General features: G+C 34.9%; 1 protein-coding gene across 1 annotated transcript; it reads left to right on the forward strand.

Annotated features, from left to right (window-relative positions):
- Window positions 1–16,280: 16,280 nt before the first annotated feature.
- Window positions 16,281–17,222, forward strand: LOC145156699 (carbon-sulfur lyase). Its single transcript, XM_079075976.1, has 2 exons — window positions 16,281–16,388; window positions 16,633–17,222. Exon 2 carries the CDS (start codon window positions 16,680–16,682, stop codon window positions 17,088–17,090), a length of 411 nt encoding a protein of 136 aa, XP_078932102.1. The 5' UTR covers window positions 16,281–16,388; window positions 16,633–16,679; the 3' UTR covers window positions 17,091–17,222.
- The last annotated feature ends 825 nt before the right edge of the window (window positions 17,223–18,047 follow it).

Below are 18,047 nucleotides of genomic sequence, written 5' to 3' on the forward strand. Positions count from 1 at the left end.
CCCGGTTTGTTGGGGAGAGGTTGGCCATAGAGTGATGGGACGGACAGAGGTAGTTTTGCAAACTACCGAGAAGATTCAGCAGATTAGACAGCGATTACAGACCGCTCAGAGTCGGCAGAAGAGTTACGTCGACAGACGCCGATCTGAGTTGGAGTTCCAGGTAGGTGATATGGTGCTACTGACGGTTTCACCCTGGAAGGGTGTGATTCACTTCAGGAAGAGCGTAAAGTTGGGTCCCTGATACATCGGACCATTTCGGGTTATCGCCAGGGTTGGCAAGGTTGCATACAGATTAGATCTTCCGGAGGAACTCCGTCGGATACACAGCACTTTCCATGTTTCGCAATTGCAGAAGTGCATCATGGATCAGGAGGCAGTAGTATCGTTGGATGATATTCAGGTTGATGAGCGCTTGAATTATGTAGAGAGGCCCGTGGCCATTTTGGAGAGGAAGATGAAGGTTCTGCGGAACAAGGAGATACATCTGGTAAAAGTACAGTGGGAGCATCGGAGAGGATCCGAGTGGACTTGGGAGCCCGAGTCCGAGATGCGGGAGCATTACCCGGATCTCTTTGTTGCAGCAGACTTCGGGGACGAAGTCTAAGTCAAGTGGGGGAGAATTGTAACATCCCGAACTTCACCAGTATATTTCGAATCCCTTCTCTTTATTTAATTGTCATTGTAGTCCCTGGAGTTGGTTGAGTTGGGCCATGGGGAGTATAAGTACTAAAGTTGCAACTTTAAGTCAGGTAGGAGTACGCTGAGCGTACATAAGGGTACGCTGAGTGTACTAGGCGCGCCCTAGTACGCTGGGCGTACACTCATGTACGCTGGGCGTACTCATGTCAGGAGAGAACCCTAATATTTAGGGTTTGGGGACTATATAAACACCCTTATGGATCATTTCCTCTGATTATCCTCAGCCTCCACTACCTACATTCGTCCTCCCCAAAACCCTAGCTCTTCCTTGTGGGTGTAAGCTTATTTGGTGTGTTTTAGAGTGTTTCAAGAGGAAGCCATTTCATCCAAGTGTTGGAGAAGAAGATCAAGTTCATAGATCTGAAGTTAGTTTGTTCTCAAGAAGCTCCAGAAGGTATAAAGTTCCAAACTTTATGCATATATGCTTAGATCTCATCATTTTACTTTATTAGAAGCATTTCTTGTCCCAAAAGCCATAAATTGGTGCATGTTGTGTTGTGGACGAAAAGAGTTGTCCTTCCGGGCTCGTGAAGGGACCTTGAATGATAAAAATAAGGTCCCATAGCATGTAGGTGTCCCATGCAAGAGGAATAAGGTCTTAATGGATTAAGACCAAGCATTTAGGACTTTATGGACGTCCAAAGTGATAAAGTTTGTGACTTTATGGACCCTGGGCATGTTAGGCCTCTGGATCTGAGACTAGGACTTAAGTGCTTAAGCCATTAAGCACTTAATAAGGTTTTGCCCAGTTATGGAGTACACCCAACGTAAATCCAGTACGCCCAGCGTACTGGGTCAACCACCCCGATGGTGGTCAACATCTGGTAGCGTACCCCTCGCGTACCAGAGGAGTACGTCCCGCGTACGTCCTCTGTTGGGCCATTGACGTTTGGGCTTCGGGTATTGGGTTGTTTATGGGCTAAAGGGACTTGGGCCTTTGTTGGACTTAGTAAATAAGATGTTATGGGCCAGTTAGTGGTAGTGGATCATGGGTTTAGGCCCAATAAGGAGATAGGGCCCAATTTAGTAAATTGGGCCAATAGTGGACTTATGTATATGGACTTCCAAGTTGAGGGCTTGGTGTGGGTCTTTAGCCAACAAAAGGGAATGGACTTAATGAGTTATGAGGACACTTAGTCAAGGGGGTAATGTTGAGTATTAACCTAGTATTTATTATTATGTGACAGTTCGAGATTCCCGGTGAGACAGCAGTCAGAGAATTACAGTATTTCAGCACTACTTGCGAGGTGAGTTACCTCACTATACTAAGGGGTCTAAGGCACCGAGGCCGCCCATTGGATATGTTATCCTAGCAGTGTTAGATGTTGAGTACGAGTTAGTGTTGCATGCTAGTGATTATGCCAGTTAGGTAGATCGGTAGGACTACCTGTGTTGTTATATGATTGTCTGCATGCTCAGTAGTTATGTTATATGTTGATATGTTATGTGGGATGGGTTGAGGATGTATTGCTTCGTTCGGTGACCAACAAACCCTAGTAGCATTCCAGATACGAGTTGTGGGCTCGGTAGGCAATCCAGACTCGTATTGTGGGCTCGGTGGCAATCCAGATGTGAGTTGTGGGCCCGGTAAGCAATCCAGACTCACACTGTGGGCCCAGGGGTATTCCAGTCTGTAAAGTTGTGGACCCAGTACATGTTGTTATTTGTATATGTATTATGTGCAGTGTATCGGTATTTTGGGGAATTCACTAAGCCCCGGGCTTACAGTTTCAGTTTATTGTTTCAGGTACATCAGGGGATCGCCACAAGGCGAAGGCGTGATCGTACAGCTCCTCATATTTGTGTTTATGTTTCTGAGATACTCTGATATTATACCTTTTGAAAACAAGTTTTGTAATAACTAATGGTTTTTGGATTGTTTAAAAAGTTTTAAATTGGCTTAAATTTTATGGGTGTTACAGAATATGGATTAGCATAATCATTACCACTTTAAAAAACAGATTTTATAAGTCCAAAACAGTTTATGGTAATGATTCTAGTCCATTTCCAGCAGCAAAACTCGAAAATCTGCTCACAGGGCCTTCTACTAGTCGAGTGCATGAACCTACTCGACGAGTAGGATGAATTTACTCATGGACTCGTCGAGTCCCCCCATGGACTCGACGAGTTTATACGAACAGTGAACAGTTTTCGACTTTTTCAAGCAGTTTGCATCAAGTATACATAAAACAAGCCTAGGCTCTGATACCACTGATGGGTTTTGAGCATTCTAACACTCCTATGGTGTACATGCAACCCTAGAAACCTTGGAACTATGTTTTCTCTAATATACATGCAAATTTGATTTTCCAAGGTTTACATCCTAACTAGCATGTTATGGGGAACTTGTAATACAAAAATCAAGTAGAATAACATACCCTTTAGTAGTTTAGATTCCTTGATGACTTTGTGAGCCTAGCACCCCAAATGTGATGCCTCAAATGCTTCACACAACACCACAATACTTGGAATAACTTGAGAGAAGTTCACTATGACACAAAATCGGCTTGCCCTCTAGTTCTCACACTTAGTGCCGATTTTAGAAGCTTCTGGGGTCCTTTTATAGTTGTGTCACAATTAGGGTTACACCATGTAAACCCTAATTGACATGGATTTTCATTTCCCATGATCCATGGGTTTATAACCCCCATGGACTATCCATGGAGCACCTTATGGGTTTTAGCCCAACTCCATAAACCATGGATCATTATCCCACTATATAAGAATGGATGATTTACACAATCAACCCTATATATTTAATTAGTCTCCTTTTGATCACCAAATCAATTCTAAATTAATTCTTGACCAATACTAATTAAATAATATTATTAATATATTATAACTTATAATATATTAATAAACGTTAAGTGTCCTTTTTCTCATTTTTGTCTATCCAAGTGTTGCAATGCCATGCAACCCAAATGGACCATGCCGGGTCGGGTCAAGTACATACCAAATATAGTTATGGACTTAGACACTATATCCAACATAATCTATGTTACATAGATTTATGGAGGCTTCCGAGAAAAGGCACGATGAAACGGATGCAGTGATAAGGGAACATCAGAATATCATGAAGGAACAGCAAGCCTTGCTAAGAAATCACCAAGCCTCGATCCAAAATATCGAAGTCCAACTAGGTCAACTAACTACTCTAGTACAAGATAAATTATCTCCAAAAATCCCCGAGAAAAAGCCTCAATCACATGTCATTGTAATAGAAACCGAAGAGGATACCATTTCTGAGTTCCTTGAAGCACTAGAAGTCGATCCACCTCAGTCCGAACCAAATACGAAGAAGTCCAAACTCGAACAACGTAAACTTGCTGAAACGCTGAAACCACGACGTGGAGATCCAATGTCCACGACATGGAATAGGTCTGATCGGAAAAATTTGGATAATGTTCCTACTTATCGTCCTCCTTTACCGTTTCCTTCCCGAGCCAATATCCATCCACTGGAGCAGGAACATTTGAAGTTTATGCAACAAGTGAAGGGTACTCCAATGAATACCCCTTTCATAGATTCGTTATCTAAAGTTCATGAGTATGCCAAGTTTTTGCAAGATTTAATCACTACTCGCCAGCAGCTAGAGAAGGATTCCAAAGTAATTCTAAGTGAGCAGAGTTCTAAAGTAATTCTGGGAGAGTTACCAAAGAAGATGGGAGATCCTGGACGCCTCACTCTTCCATGTGAATTTGGGAATAATTTGAAGACTTATGCTTTAGCTGATTCTGGGGCTAGCATAAATCTAATGTCTTATTCATTTTATCAAAAGCTTAATATTCCAAAGTTGAAGGCTACGAGAATGACAATTCACATGGCCAATCGTTCGGTGACATATCCGAGAGCCATTATAGAATATATTTTAGTTAAAATTGGGAAATTCGTTTTTCCAATTGATTTTGTCATAAGGGACATGAAATAAGACCATAATGTTCCAATTATCTTTGGTCGCCATCTACTTAATACTGCTAGAGCATTGGTTGATATTCGCGAATCCAAGCTTACCTTGAGAGTGGGAGATGATGAAGCTACTTTTGGAGTAGAAGATGGTTTCCAAGGAAGTTATGTTCAAGATGAAGTTTTCAATGTCGATGAAGAGAATGAACTTGAAGAATTAGAAAAGCTTATGGAAGAAGAGATTCGACAAGTCAACCACACCAAACCGAGAGCATCTGTTCCACTTGTGTTTGAAGTTATTGCTTATAAAAATCTAACTTCTTAGGTAAGTGAGGAAAGTGAAGACTTTTCAAGTGACGAGGACGAGGTTACTTCCGAGGAAAAGAGTTCAGCTGTGGATGAAAAGATGGTGCCCGTGGAGCTTAAAAATGAAGAAATTAAACATGTAGAAAATAAGGGGGTTAAAAGAAAGCTCGAAGAAGGAGATGTAAAGGGTAAAAAAGAAAATTCCAAAAAGGCGTATCTTAGATGAGTCCAGGCGTATAAAAGGAAATGGAAGGAGCAAAAGGTGCAATTGGTGATGGATACTCCGACTAATTCAACGTAAGGTGGCACGGAGTCCGGCTCAAGACTCCAATAAAAAGAAGCGCTTCTCGGGAGGCAACCCGAGCTTGGTTTGAATTTCTTTTCGTTTTTGAACTTAGTTTAATTTTTGCATTTTAGTTGAGTTGTAGGATAATTAATCATCTAGTTGTTTTAATTACTAAAGGAATTGGTGAAAATCATGTGTGGGGTTCTAAAAAATTTTATAGTAAATAAATTAAAGTTTTTATATTAAAATTGGACATTAAAAGTGAAAAAAAATCAATTATGTGTCGTGGGTTAAAAGCCCACTTCGTGGAAAAAGGAGTAGCCCGATCAAGATAAGGCCCACTGTATAGGCCCACGACGTGGAATTAAGATCCACGACGTGGACTTTAAAAACACGGATGGGGGACCAGTTTTAAACTAAACACTTTGACCATTTCCTTATTTGTTTAGTACGCACATGAACGAAGAAACTCAACCCCACCATCGATTTTCTGCCACTTTCTACCATTTTCTTCCAAATTTCTTGCACCCTTTGTCTTCAAACGTCATCTGGTAAGTGTTACTTCCACAAGATTTATAGTTTTCTTCACATTTTATGCAGTTGGTAATTAGGGTTTCTTTAGAGATAAAATACCCAAAATTAAGCCATTAGATGGTTATTTTCAAATGCATGTGTGATATAAGGCCATAGATTAATGAAATAAACAAACCCCAAGTGAGATTTGTGGATGATTTTGACCATAGTTGGACCGTTCCAGAAACACATCTCGGACCAGGTCCACGACGTGGAAACTGGGCAACCATTTTTTTGTTTTGCCTTATAATTTGATTTCTTGGTTGTTTTGGCTTGTTTCGTTTTTTTTGGTTATTTCAGGAAAAATGGGTCCTAGAAGGGCAGTTCCTCAAGCACAAGACCCTATTGATGTGGCGAGTATTCACCCGTTATACCGGTTTTCGTAAAATATTTCCCGTGTAATGTTGAATAATTACGAAAATCGTTTGGGATGGTTATATAACAGTGAATTTGCAGTTGCTTCCACTGTGGATTGGGCGTGGTTACGTGGGGTCGGTATGGTTGCGGAGTTGGAGAGATATGGACAAAAGTATTTATGGGGAATGGCTTTTCATTTACTTGAAACGGGTGGAGGAATCTATTTTCTCTTCAAGAACCCGTCTACCGGGAATTATCGGTGGAGTTCTTTGCCACCGTGAGTTTTGAGGATAAAACCGTTGATCCAACCTACAACCAGGCACTTGTCTTTAGATTGGGAGGCGTGTACCGAGAATGCAGTCTTCGAGAGTTCACATGGCGCATGGGACTCTATACCGAGGAGGAGACCCTCTCACCATTTTTTGTTCTATTCTTGCAGGGATGTGTTCGAGACTTCACATCCGGGATTTTTGATGCCCAGTTTTGGAGGACTATATCGAATCACGAATATAATTCTAGTGACGCATGCGAGGGGCAAATTCGGAATCCTGTGTATCGTTTTTTGCACTGCCTCATTACCTTCACGATAAATCACAAAAATCATGGAGATAAAGTACCTCTTCAAAACTTGTTTTATTTGCGGAGCATAATCACCCCCGGTGTTTGTTGTGATCTTCCGTATATGCTTGCGCAATTTATAGGTAGCAAGGCGACTAATTCTAGACCCAGTAGTCCCATCACGGGTGGACATCTAATTACCCGACTTGCCCGATCTTATGGCATCTTAACTCCTAATTTTATTAGGAATCTTACGCGCTTCCAGGATAGTGACTTAACTATCCAAGTTATGGGTGTCATGCGAGTTGTAGTGAATGTGGGAGGAGTTTATGTGATACCCCCGGAGGATGAAGAACAACAAATTGGGCAACAGGAAGAACAACCTCGACCAAGGCGAAGAAATGTGGGAGGTCGAGGAGAGAGGGGACGACCACAACCACCACCCCAACCGTTTGAGGGCGGTATACCGACCGACCCGTTTCAAATCCGGATTGGTTTGTATTTGGACAATCTTCGCGGGGGAGTGACTTACAACACTCAAATTCTCGAAACCATGTTTACACATATGAATATGGTTCGACCCCCTACGATGCCTCCCCAATGCCCGTACATTCCAACGTGGGAAGAATTATGGACACGACAAGGAGATGGTGTCGGAACTAGTGGAGCACATCATGATGAAGAAGATAATTAGTTTATCCTTTTATTTCTTTTATTTCGTTGAGTTTATTTTTCGTTTGTTTGTTTTGATTTTAGTTTAACTTGGTTGTGTAACGACTATTTAAATTTTTATGTTTCTTGTTTACTTCTTTTGGTTGTTATTTTCAGAGTTGGTTAGAGAAAAACGCGCCTAAGAAACCTTAGAGATATGAGAGCATTAACACGATTAGTCGTGTCATTTAGAGTCGAGAGTCGAGACCCACAATCTTAGATAAGTGTGGGGTTAATCGAGAGAGAAGCAAGTTAGGAAAGAGTCATGATATATGCAGTCCAGAAGGGTCTTAATATGTTAAGACACAAGTTCACATTACATATATTTAAAGAAGAAATGCTTTCTGTAATGCCCAGTTTCCACGACGTGGAAACCAATTACACGTCGTGGATTGAGTTCAATACGCGATTTCAGAAAATATAATTATTCGAAGCCACGTCGCGTAATTCTACACCACGACGTGGAATGCAGAAGTTCCATTTTTTCTTCTTTACAATTCCATGTGGCGTATGCTTTCCCACATTGGTCATATTTTGAAGTTTTTCTACACCACGTTTGTTGAAGATTGAAGTCTCGATTTCAAATTTTGTCAACACATTTACATGTCTCATTTCTTGAAATTCCAAGTTCCATATTTGAAGAAGTCCAAGCTCAAGATGCTTAAGTTACTCACACGTGAAGAATTCGATCTCGCCACTACTACCCTAGGGGAGTCTGTTCCTTTTTCTCCATTTTCTTGCTTTTAATTTCTTTTATGCATACAATGAGGGCATTGTATGTAATAAGTGTGGGGTAGGGGGTCGAAAAAGTAAATTGCTAGAAATTTATAAAAATTACGAAAATTTTGAAAAATTTAAAAATGGATTTGAAATAATAATCTAAATTTTTTTTCTAGTAATAATTAGTTTAGACTTAAGTTGTTAGTACTATGTGGGATGATCCAATGAGAGCTCAAAATTTTAACCGAGCCAATACATGTTATAGTATATTTGTGGCTTCCCAAATCTTAGTGAAAAGCCATAAGATATGAAAAGGTAATCTGGTAGTTTATATTGCATAATATGTTTTACTGATAAGTTGAAAGGAGCAATCAAAGTATGAAGATCAAAAGATCAAAATTCAAAGAATCAAAATTTGAAGATACCAAAAATCAAACAAAAAGGTTCTGAATTCAAAGAAATCAACGATCAAATATCAAAGAAGTGAAGAATTCCAAGAGCTCCATTGTGGTATCTAAAGTTGTAATTTCTAGATTATGTATGCTTGGGTAGCTTAACCAAAAATACCTTGAGGTTAAGAAAGAGTTCTGAGGATTGATTCGGAGGGTTGCAGAAATGAGTATCATATAAGCTAAGGGGTGAATTTCATAAGGAATGTGAGTATTTAGGATTGGGAAGTTATTAGGAGAGTTAGACACAAATATATGTATTGAGGTCTTGGTATAACGTCTGAGATCGAAATGGATTGTTCAATGTGATGCTAGTGATGAAGGTTTGAATTAAAAATAATTAGTTTTGCTTGAAGGCAAGCAAAGCATAAGTGTGGGGTATTTTGATATGTCATATTTGGACATACTTTTAGGCAATATTTGAATACATTTTTATACATATTTTTGATTATTTGCATGGAATACTGGTACTTATAAGGTAAATTGTATTTTGCAGCCAAAATAAATCATTTTTGAAGAATAAGGACTAAAAGTGGAAAAAGAAGAAACTTTGGAGGCTTGGAAGCTTAAAGAGAAGAAAACCCACGAAAACAGCTGTATCCACGTCGTGGATATTACTTACACGACGTGGAAAGGGAAAAATCTGGAAGATGAGTACGCGCAAAGTCGAAATCCTTGCTCGATAAGGATTCCTCTAGGTCCACGACGTGGAGCCTTATTCCACGACGTGAAATGTAATTTCATGAAAACTATAAATATCCTTAATCTCTACGAATTTGAAAGGTTGGATGGCTGGAGAAAAGTTCAGAAATCGTTTTTCAGAGGTTTAGAAGGCTAAGAATTTGGTTTTAATACCAAGGAAGAAGGAGAAGAACATAATTAACTTTCTAGTTTGGTACTTTACTATGCTTTTGATTATGACTTGTTTTAGTTCAATTGCTAGTATGAGTAGCAAAATCTAGCAGCTTCTGTTAGCTAGATGAAGCTGGAACTCATGGTTTGATTATATTGATTTAGACTTTTCTTGTTGGTTAATGTCTTGTGTTTGATTGATTATACCTAGCATGCTTAATTTGATACTAGATTGCTTTAAATTCTTATTCTGTGTAGTTAGTGACAATTAATCTGCATGAATTTAACTACCTAGTAATTTAGTGAACATTAGATTATTAGAGCTAAGATCAAACCAATCTTAGATAAGTAATTAAATTATTGAATTTGGTTGTGCTAGAGAACTCATATTATGAACATAATTGTGTTTGTCAACTCAATCTTACATAGCTCCAATCCTATCTAATAATTGATTATGTGTTAAATTACGTGTCACTATGCATAGATCTACATGAATTAATTCAACATTAGTCAATTTGGAATTGAATTGTTAATTATACATTAATTGGTAACCAACAGGAATTGCCATAATTAATAGTTAAACCATTGAGGGAAAGTGGATTCAAACTAACAGAAGTGTTCTAATTACTTGATTGAATTGTGTTTAAGAATTTAAGTTTATCTAAACTTACAAAATTAGATAAGAACCATTACTTTGCTAGAACTTTAGGTTAATTTAATAGTAGGTAAATAAATTAATTAAAACTGTTCCCTATGATCGACACCCGGCTTACCCAAACGATTATATAATTCCACTAGGTATACTGTCTAGGTGCATTTTAATTAGTTAAGTTAGTTAGGTTATAAATTTAAAACTAGTAGGTACTTTTGTGCACATCATTTACTTTTAAAGTCCTTATTTCATCTAACAAAAAAATCCCCAATTAATCATATAATGTGTTGTGCTAAGAGGCTTAACAATTAGATTGGTGTCCTTGTGGAATTGATCATGTTTATCTTGTACTACGTTTTACTGCAACATAAAAGTGGTTTTAAGACCATTATTTATACCCTTTATTTGTTGGTTTGACATTTAAACAATTTCATAATACTGGAGGTATACTTTAAACTTCTATAAGCATAAATAGATTTTAAAAGTGCATGATGAAACGTGTTGTTTTCCTCTGTAGTGGAACTTAAAAATCCAATTACCTTGCATGCTTAAAAAAGGTTATTATAATGGGGATGATTACGAGTGTATAATGGAGGGAATACTCGATCGAAAAACACCTATGAAGTCTAATACTACAAGAAGATTGGTATCGTCAACCTACAAGAGAAGACATTTACATATAGGAAATGGTAATGTTCTAGTATACCATGTGGTCAAGCAATAATAGCTTTCAAATACCTAAGATTTACACACTGTCATAAAATGCTTGAGAGTTTCTTCATGATAGAGGTGTATCGAGCTACATACATAGAGGTTATGCATCATGTGTCACCTCTTTCTTAATAAAAATACCCAAATAAAATGGTGTAAGTTAAACCACCCTTTGACGGGAAAACACAAGATGGATGCTCAGGAACCATAATTGTGTTACATCCCATGGGGAGAGTCTGATAAACAAAAAGTACATGCATTGCCAACAGTATGGGCACACACGCCGTACTTGTCCATGTTCGTTGTCGATCGATCTAACAAAGTCATAATCATCAAGTAGAAGTAAGTTTAAGTCTAATGTGGATATTTGTCCACAATATCCTATGTTTGATTCCAATAACCCATGGAATTTTATGTTTATCAAATGGAATGTTATTTGGCATTCACAGACTTAAAAATGTCATGTAATTCATTATAACATGCATTGTACATCAAGTATCATACTTAACATTTAAGTAAAGAGTTATAAAACAAATTCATGTGAGAAGTTTATTACTTTCATTTATTTATGAAAGATCCTTTGCATGGGTGATTCCATATAGTTTATAAAATCTGTTTTTTTTAAGTTCATAAATATCAAATAGTTTAGAAATACATCAAATATGTCCCAAAGTCCAAAGTTAACATAGTTTGTTCAAAATGCGAGGAAGTAACAGTTAATCTCAAAATCATAAGTCAGGTAAGATATTAGATAACAAATGTCTCATAGATGTCCAAGTATCTCCTATCTTCGACTATAACTAATCTAACTACATGTCAAAATATAAGTGTTAGATTTGGAAACCCTAGTTAGTATACTTGAGGTCGACATTTAAAAGAGTTTTGGATGATGATAATCATCCTAAATCAAAGTAAAATATCCAAAAATAGTTTCAAACATTCATATTTCTAATAATTCCAATAATCTAAAGTCAATCATGTAATAGACTGGTAATTCAAAGTTAAAGGTACAACAGACCCATAATCCAAAGTTCAAATGATCCAAAAGATCCAACATTACTTAGTATATAGTTTAGTAAAGCTATAATTTCCAAATATCAACATATTCAAGATGGAATAGTACAATAAAACCATATAAGCAATACATATGCTTCTATTCCCAACCCAGCGGCATGCATGATAGACCTATATACACAATCAATGCTCTAAAAATCTCGTCATGGCTCCAACACTTGTACTTGCCGCCAATCTTTGACAAAATGTCGTCTTAAGTCACATATGTATATACAAATGAATAATAGTATTATATATATATATATATATATATATATATATATATATATATATATATATATAATTATTAATTATATACAAAATTGTTGTCTTAAGTCACGTTTTACAAACGACGTGGCTCGCCACGACTCAATAAAACATGAGGCTTGACATTGCCGCCAAGTCACGCCTTACGTTATTTAGAACCTTGTACACAATACATTAAAGACTCGTCCTAACCAAGTAACTTGTTACCACCCCACAAGCACTACACAAGGAGTAATGAGCCTACATTATACATAGTAATGATTATATAGAAAACGAAACACTTCCAAATAGTCAAATCCCGTAAGGATATCATGAATGACTCTCAAAGTCTCTCATCCTATGTAAATGCACAATTAGGATGCTCAAATCATTTCAAAATAAAATATATTTTTTTTCTCAAAGTAAGCAAAACTCTTTCCAAAAAATAGATTTCATGAAATGCACAAGTTACTTATAGTAATCACATTGCACATAGAAGAATAAATCAGATTAACTAAAGCATTACAATATGTTTATAGACATGTACTGTTGGTGTATAACTCGTTTTTTCCGGGTTGATACAACTCCACTCCTAATAGTAATTAGAGAGTCAATGATCACCTAATGAGAAACAGAGATTCTTAGTTATTATTACTAACCAATACAAAGTGGTTCACTAGTATTAACAACTTATTCAACTAAATCAACCTTTAAACATGCATTATTGATCTCTAAGGTAACAATGGAAGTGACTGAATGTTTTCCTATTTCCCTAAAGTTCAAGTTACACGATTGTTTAAGGTCAGGGTCAATAGTATGCACGATTTATGTACATTTCCCAAGGAATCCATACGGTCTGTGTGAACTACATTGTATCCCTTTCTAACAAAAACAACAACCTACTTTGCTAAATATGATTTTAACATCTCAAACACAAATTTTGATGATTTGTAATGATTAAGCTACATTTTAAACTTAATTACTCATTACTTAACATTCTTATATCATCTTTTACATCCTTGAATCATGCATTAAATTGATCATTTCATAAACTCCATTTTAATGCTTTAAAACTTGAAAATAATAACTAGTTTATGTTTCACCCATGATTTGCACTAAGGTTGATATGAATTAATAATTATACTAAGACCTTAATAACATATTTAAACATCTAATTAATTATCCAACTCCTTAAATGGTTAATCACATTCCAAGCCACCATTGAAGTTTCAATTGATTAAAACCATTATTTATCAAATTGTTCATAAGTTCTTCTAAATGGCATGTCCATTAACATTTTCAACTAGATTTCCTTTATATATATATATATATATATATATATATATATATATATATATATATATATATATATATATATATTCAAATGATGAATTTAAACTAGGTCATTGATATAGACTAAGAGTTTAAACCACGCAAACATAATCATCTAATTTAAGTTCAAATTCATCAATCCAAGTCATGAATCTCTAACATTTTCTCAATACTTCAAACAATATCAAATGATGTTGCTATACTTGACTTATTATTATTATTGTAGCTAGATTTGGATTCAAAGACATAATTCTAACAAAAAGAACTATGAATTCTATAAATCAATGTTCAAATTTGAAAGCCCTAAATTTTTATGGTTCTTGAGCTCCAATTCTTCGTGTGGTTAAAATTAAGAAATAACTAAGAATATTATTGCTAGGTTATAACACACATGTTAATTTGCAAAACACATGAAGATGACAAACTAACCAAGAATATCAAATTTAGATCAATCCCCCGAACTCACGGTTGTTAGATAAAGAAGAGGAAGTTGAATCATTACTTTCCAAGCTCTCAATTGATGAATTTGAGCTCTAATCTTCAAAGGATGTTTTATGAATACTTCAACTTTCTTCCATGGCTCTCAAAATTGTCATTCTCCAGCCTTCTAACCTCTTTTCGATCCAAATGAAGAAATAAGAGAGGGAAAATAACGTTATGTTATAAGTTTGAGTGTTTGTCACTTATAGTCCTTGAGTTTTAAGTTTCACACTAGTAATTCCAACTAACCCCTACAAATCTAGCAAGTTGAATTTTTTAACAAAGGTCATAGGAAGTTAAATTTCATACATTTTATTTCATAATTAAGTCAAGACAATGTCAAACCAAGTTTTGCAAATTTGATAATTATGGTCCCTGCATCTTAAATTTTACTTTTTACCCAAGATAAACTTTCTATTAGCTTATAAACTTTTTATTTCACTACTTTCTATTTAATTAAAATTATTTATTTATTTTATTAGTTTTATTTAATTTAATTATTTTTATTTTTGTTTATTTATTATATTATTTTATTTTTACTAAAATATATGAAAATCTAGCCCCAAACTACAAATGTTACACTTTATATATAACAAAAACACAAGACACTCTAAACCTTAATGGACTTTGACAAACTTAATCAAGTTGGTGCCTTCCGTACTCAAAGATGCGTAACTCATCAGCCAAGAATTATTACATCCCTAACCATGAACCACCATGTATCAACAAAACAAAGATAAAACGGATGAAATTATGAAACAAGGTTGTTTATTTGACGTATTTAAGTAATTTTAAAGTTCGAAGAACTTTCCAAAATAAACTTTTCAGACTTTAAAAAAAATAAAACATCTAACTATTTTTGGGTCGACATCATAACGTTTAACAAACACAGAATCCTATGTAAAGGCATCTTGTTTAAAAGTGAAAAAAAATGAATAAACATGTCATCCGGTGTCTCAAATCTGAAATCTAAAGAACAAATCTAGAAACTGAATTTTAAAGTTTGAAATGTGTCATCTCATCCTAAATCAAACGAGAATATACATAAAATAAAGACAAAATTACAAAAATGGTCCCTATGGTTTACCAAATGTCACAAAGTCAGTCCCTGCTAATTTTTTTTGATGCAAATGGTCCTTGTGGTTTGTAAAACTTGCAAAGTTGGCCATTTTTACTAACACCGTTAGTAAACGCCGTTAGAGACTGAATCTGTAAGGGCATTTTTGTCTTTTCAAGTATAAATGGACTGAATTCGTGACATTTAATAAACCACAGGGACCATTTTTGAAATTTCTTTAAAAAAATATATTAATTTGCTGAAGGAAGGGGGAAGGCTTGAACTTGAGACCTCCACCCCTTTGTATTGCAACAAGGGGCCTTAACCAATTGAACTGATTGCTCACTTGGTTTCAAATTCATAAAACTAATTTATATAATAACGAAAACGTTAATACTTAAATAATAAATAAATTACAAAAAATATTTTTTTACATAATTTTTTTTAAATAAAACAAAATGTATTTTAGTCGTATTACAAAAAAAAATAGTTTTTTACAAACAATTTGTATGTATTTTTATGTATTTATTTTACGTAAAATATATTTTTTTATTTCTTTAAAAAATACTTTTCGTATAAAAAATATATTTTTGTAAAATATATTTTTTTATGTCTTTGAAATAATAATAGTTAACACTACTGATGACATAAAAAAAATATATTAATTCTTTTGGGTCACCAGTTCTAAAACCGAATTAATATTTTTTTTATGTAAAACCGAAATACGTATTTTAGAACTAGTTCTAAATTCTTTTGGTCGCTAGTTCTAAATTCTTTTGGGTCGCTAGTCTAAAATCGAATTAATATATTTTTTTATGTAAAACCGAAAACGTATTTTAGAATTAGTGACCCAAAAGAATTAATATATTGTTTTTATGTCATGAGTAGTGTTAACTATTATTATTTCAAAGACATAAAAAAATATATTTTACAAAAACATATTTTTTATACGAAAACGTATTTTTTAAAGAAATAAAAAAATATATTTTACATAAAATAAATACATAAAAATACATACAAATTGTTTGTAAAAAACTATTTTTTTTGTAATACGAACTAAAATACATTTTGTTTTATTTAAAAAAATTATGTAAAAAAAATGTTTTTTGTAATTTATTTATTATTTAAGTATTAACGTTTTCGTTATTATATAAATTAGTTTTAGGAATTTGTAACCAAGTGAGCAATCAGCTCAATTGGTTGCAACACAAGGAAGTGGATGTCTCGAGTTCAAGCCAAAATTTGAGCAAATTAATATATTTTTTCAAAGAAATTTCAATATACCCAAAAAAAACAACAAAGCCTTTAATAATATTTTGCTCAAAAATGGAATTTTGTTTTTGCTTTTGCTTTTAATTGTTTAAGACATCCAAGACATGCCATCTCAATCTGGTCAACGTTGAACACGTCTCTTTGGGATTTGTCTGCTGGAAGAAAAATCTGGTAACTTTCTTTTAAACCTTCACTTCCAGTTTTGCATCGATCTAATTTGAAAAATAATCACTACATATTGAACACCGAAATTCCTCTTTATCTTTCTACAAGTATTCACGATAAGGGTTTCAGTTGATACAAAAGGCATCAGAATCGAAACCCTAATTGATCAACAATCACCAATCGCAGCACATATCTTGATTGAAGATCTGTAAACGACTATCTTCTTACCTATTCTTCTCTATAATTGCAGATTAAATCGCCTAAATAGTAGAGAACAGAGATATAACCTGCAACAAGATGAATCCGGAGATGGTGACACACAATGGTGGATGCCACTGTCGAAATGTGAGATGGCGAGTTCAATCTCCGGCGACTGTTGTAGCGTGGCAGTGCAACTGCTCCGATTGTGCCATGAGAGGAAACACTCACTTCATTGTTCCTTCTGAAAGATTTGAGCTTTTGGGGGACTCTGAAAACTTTCTTACAACATACACTTTTGGGACACACACAGCAAAACACATGTTCTGTAAAGTGTGTGGCATAACTTCGTTTTATAGGCCAAGGTCAAACCCAGATGGAATAGCGATAACATACAAGTGTGTTGATCCTGGAACCCTAATTCATGTGGAGATTAAGCTTTTTGATGGACTTAATTGGGAGAATTCACACAAGTCAACTGGCATTTCTTCGTGTTCTAAAGAGACTTAATTGGTATCATTTTGAAATATGAGTTGTGGTTGATGCATATGGATCAAGCACAATGTGTTATCATGTTAATCACTCGATGAATGTTGTTAAAATCTCTCTTATGGTTAACTTTGAATGTATTAATTTTGATTACTTGTGTTCCCTATCAAAACTATTTTATTACCAAAAGCTATTATGTTTTTGATATATTAAATGGAAATACATTAAGGTTTAATGAGATGATTATGCTTGAAAACAATAGAAATCATCGAATATCATATACACTAAGAAAACAATGGAACAAGAATAATGATAATACTTTTTTTTCGAAAGAGAAGAATAATGATAATACTTTTCTTGGGTAAAATTGAATTTTTGTTTATTAAAAGAATATGATAGTTGTTTTAATTCGGATACTCGGAATTGTGGATATGGATAATTGATAATTAATTAGATCTAGAATACTTTGTATTTTATCTAAATATATTGGACATTGATTCTATCTTTTTATATTACATTTTAATATACTTTTAAAATATATTATTGTTTCAATAATATTTTTACTTCCAACGAGTGGATTGAGGGATACAACGTCTACGATCAAATACTACTATAAGGCTATCAGGAGCGATCTTGATGTAGTAGTGCCAAAAGAATAACCACGTCATCACAACACCCCTACACCACCTTCGTCGGGGGTGGTCTTGATACACAAAAGGAGAGAGAGAGAGAGAGAGAGAGAGAGAGTTATCAGTCGTGGGTTACAACCAAGGCCAACTACAATGACATCGACCGTGTCTATTGCTATTGGGGTTGTGTTTACGCCAATAACTAATACATTGAAAAAAACAATTATAATATAGATCCATTAATTTCTTCAATTATTTCATCTAAATATCCAACACATAGCCAAATAAAACAATCGAAGGAAAAGAAATAACATGAAACAAAAATTGAAGGGCTCGAGAAACTCCCAAT

The sequence above is a fragment of the Lactuca virosa genome, chromosome 2, assembly GCF_052849685.1.
Source record: "Lactuca virosa cultivar CGN04683 chromosome 2, Lactuca_virosa_CGN04683_v6, whole genome shotgun sequence".
NCBI lineage: Eukaryota > Viridiplantae > Streptophyta > Magnoliopsida > Asterales > Asteraceae > Lactuca > Lactuca virosa.

Excerpts from the sequence above, each read along its gene's own strand:
- LOC145156699 (XM_079075976.1), top strand. The coding sequence starts at position 16,680 with ATGAATCCGGAGATGGTGACACACAATGGTGGATGCCACTGTCGAAAT.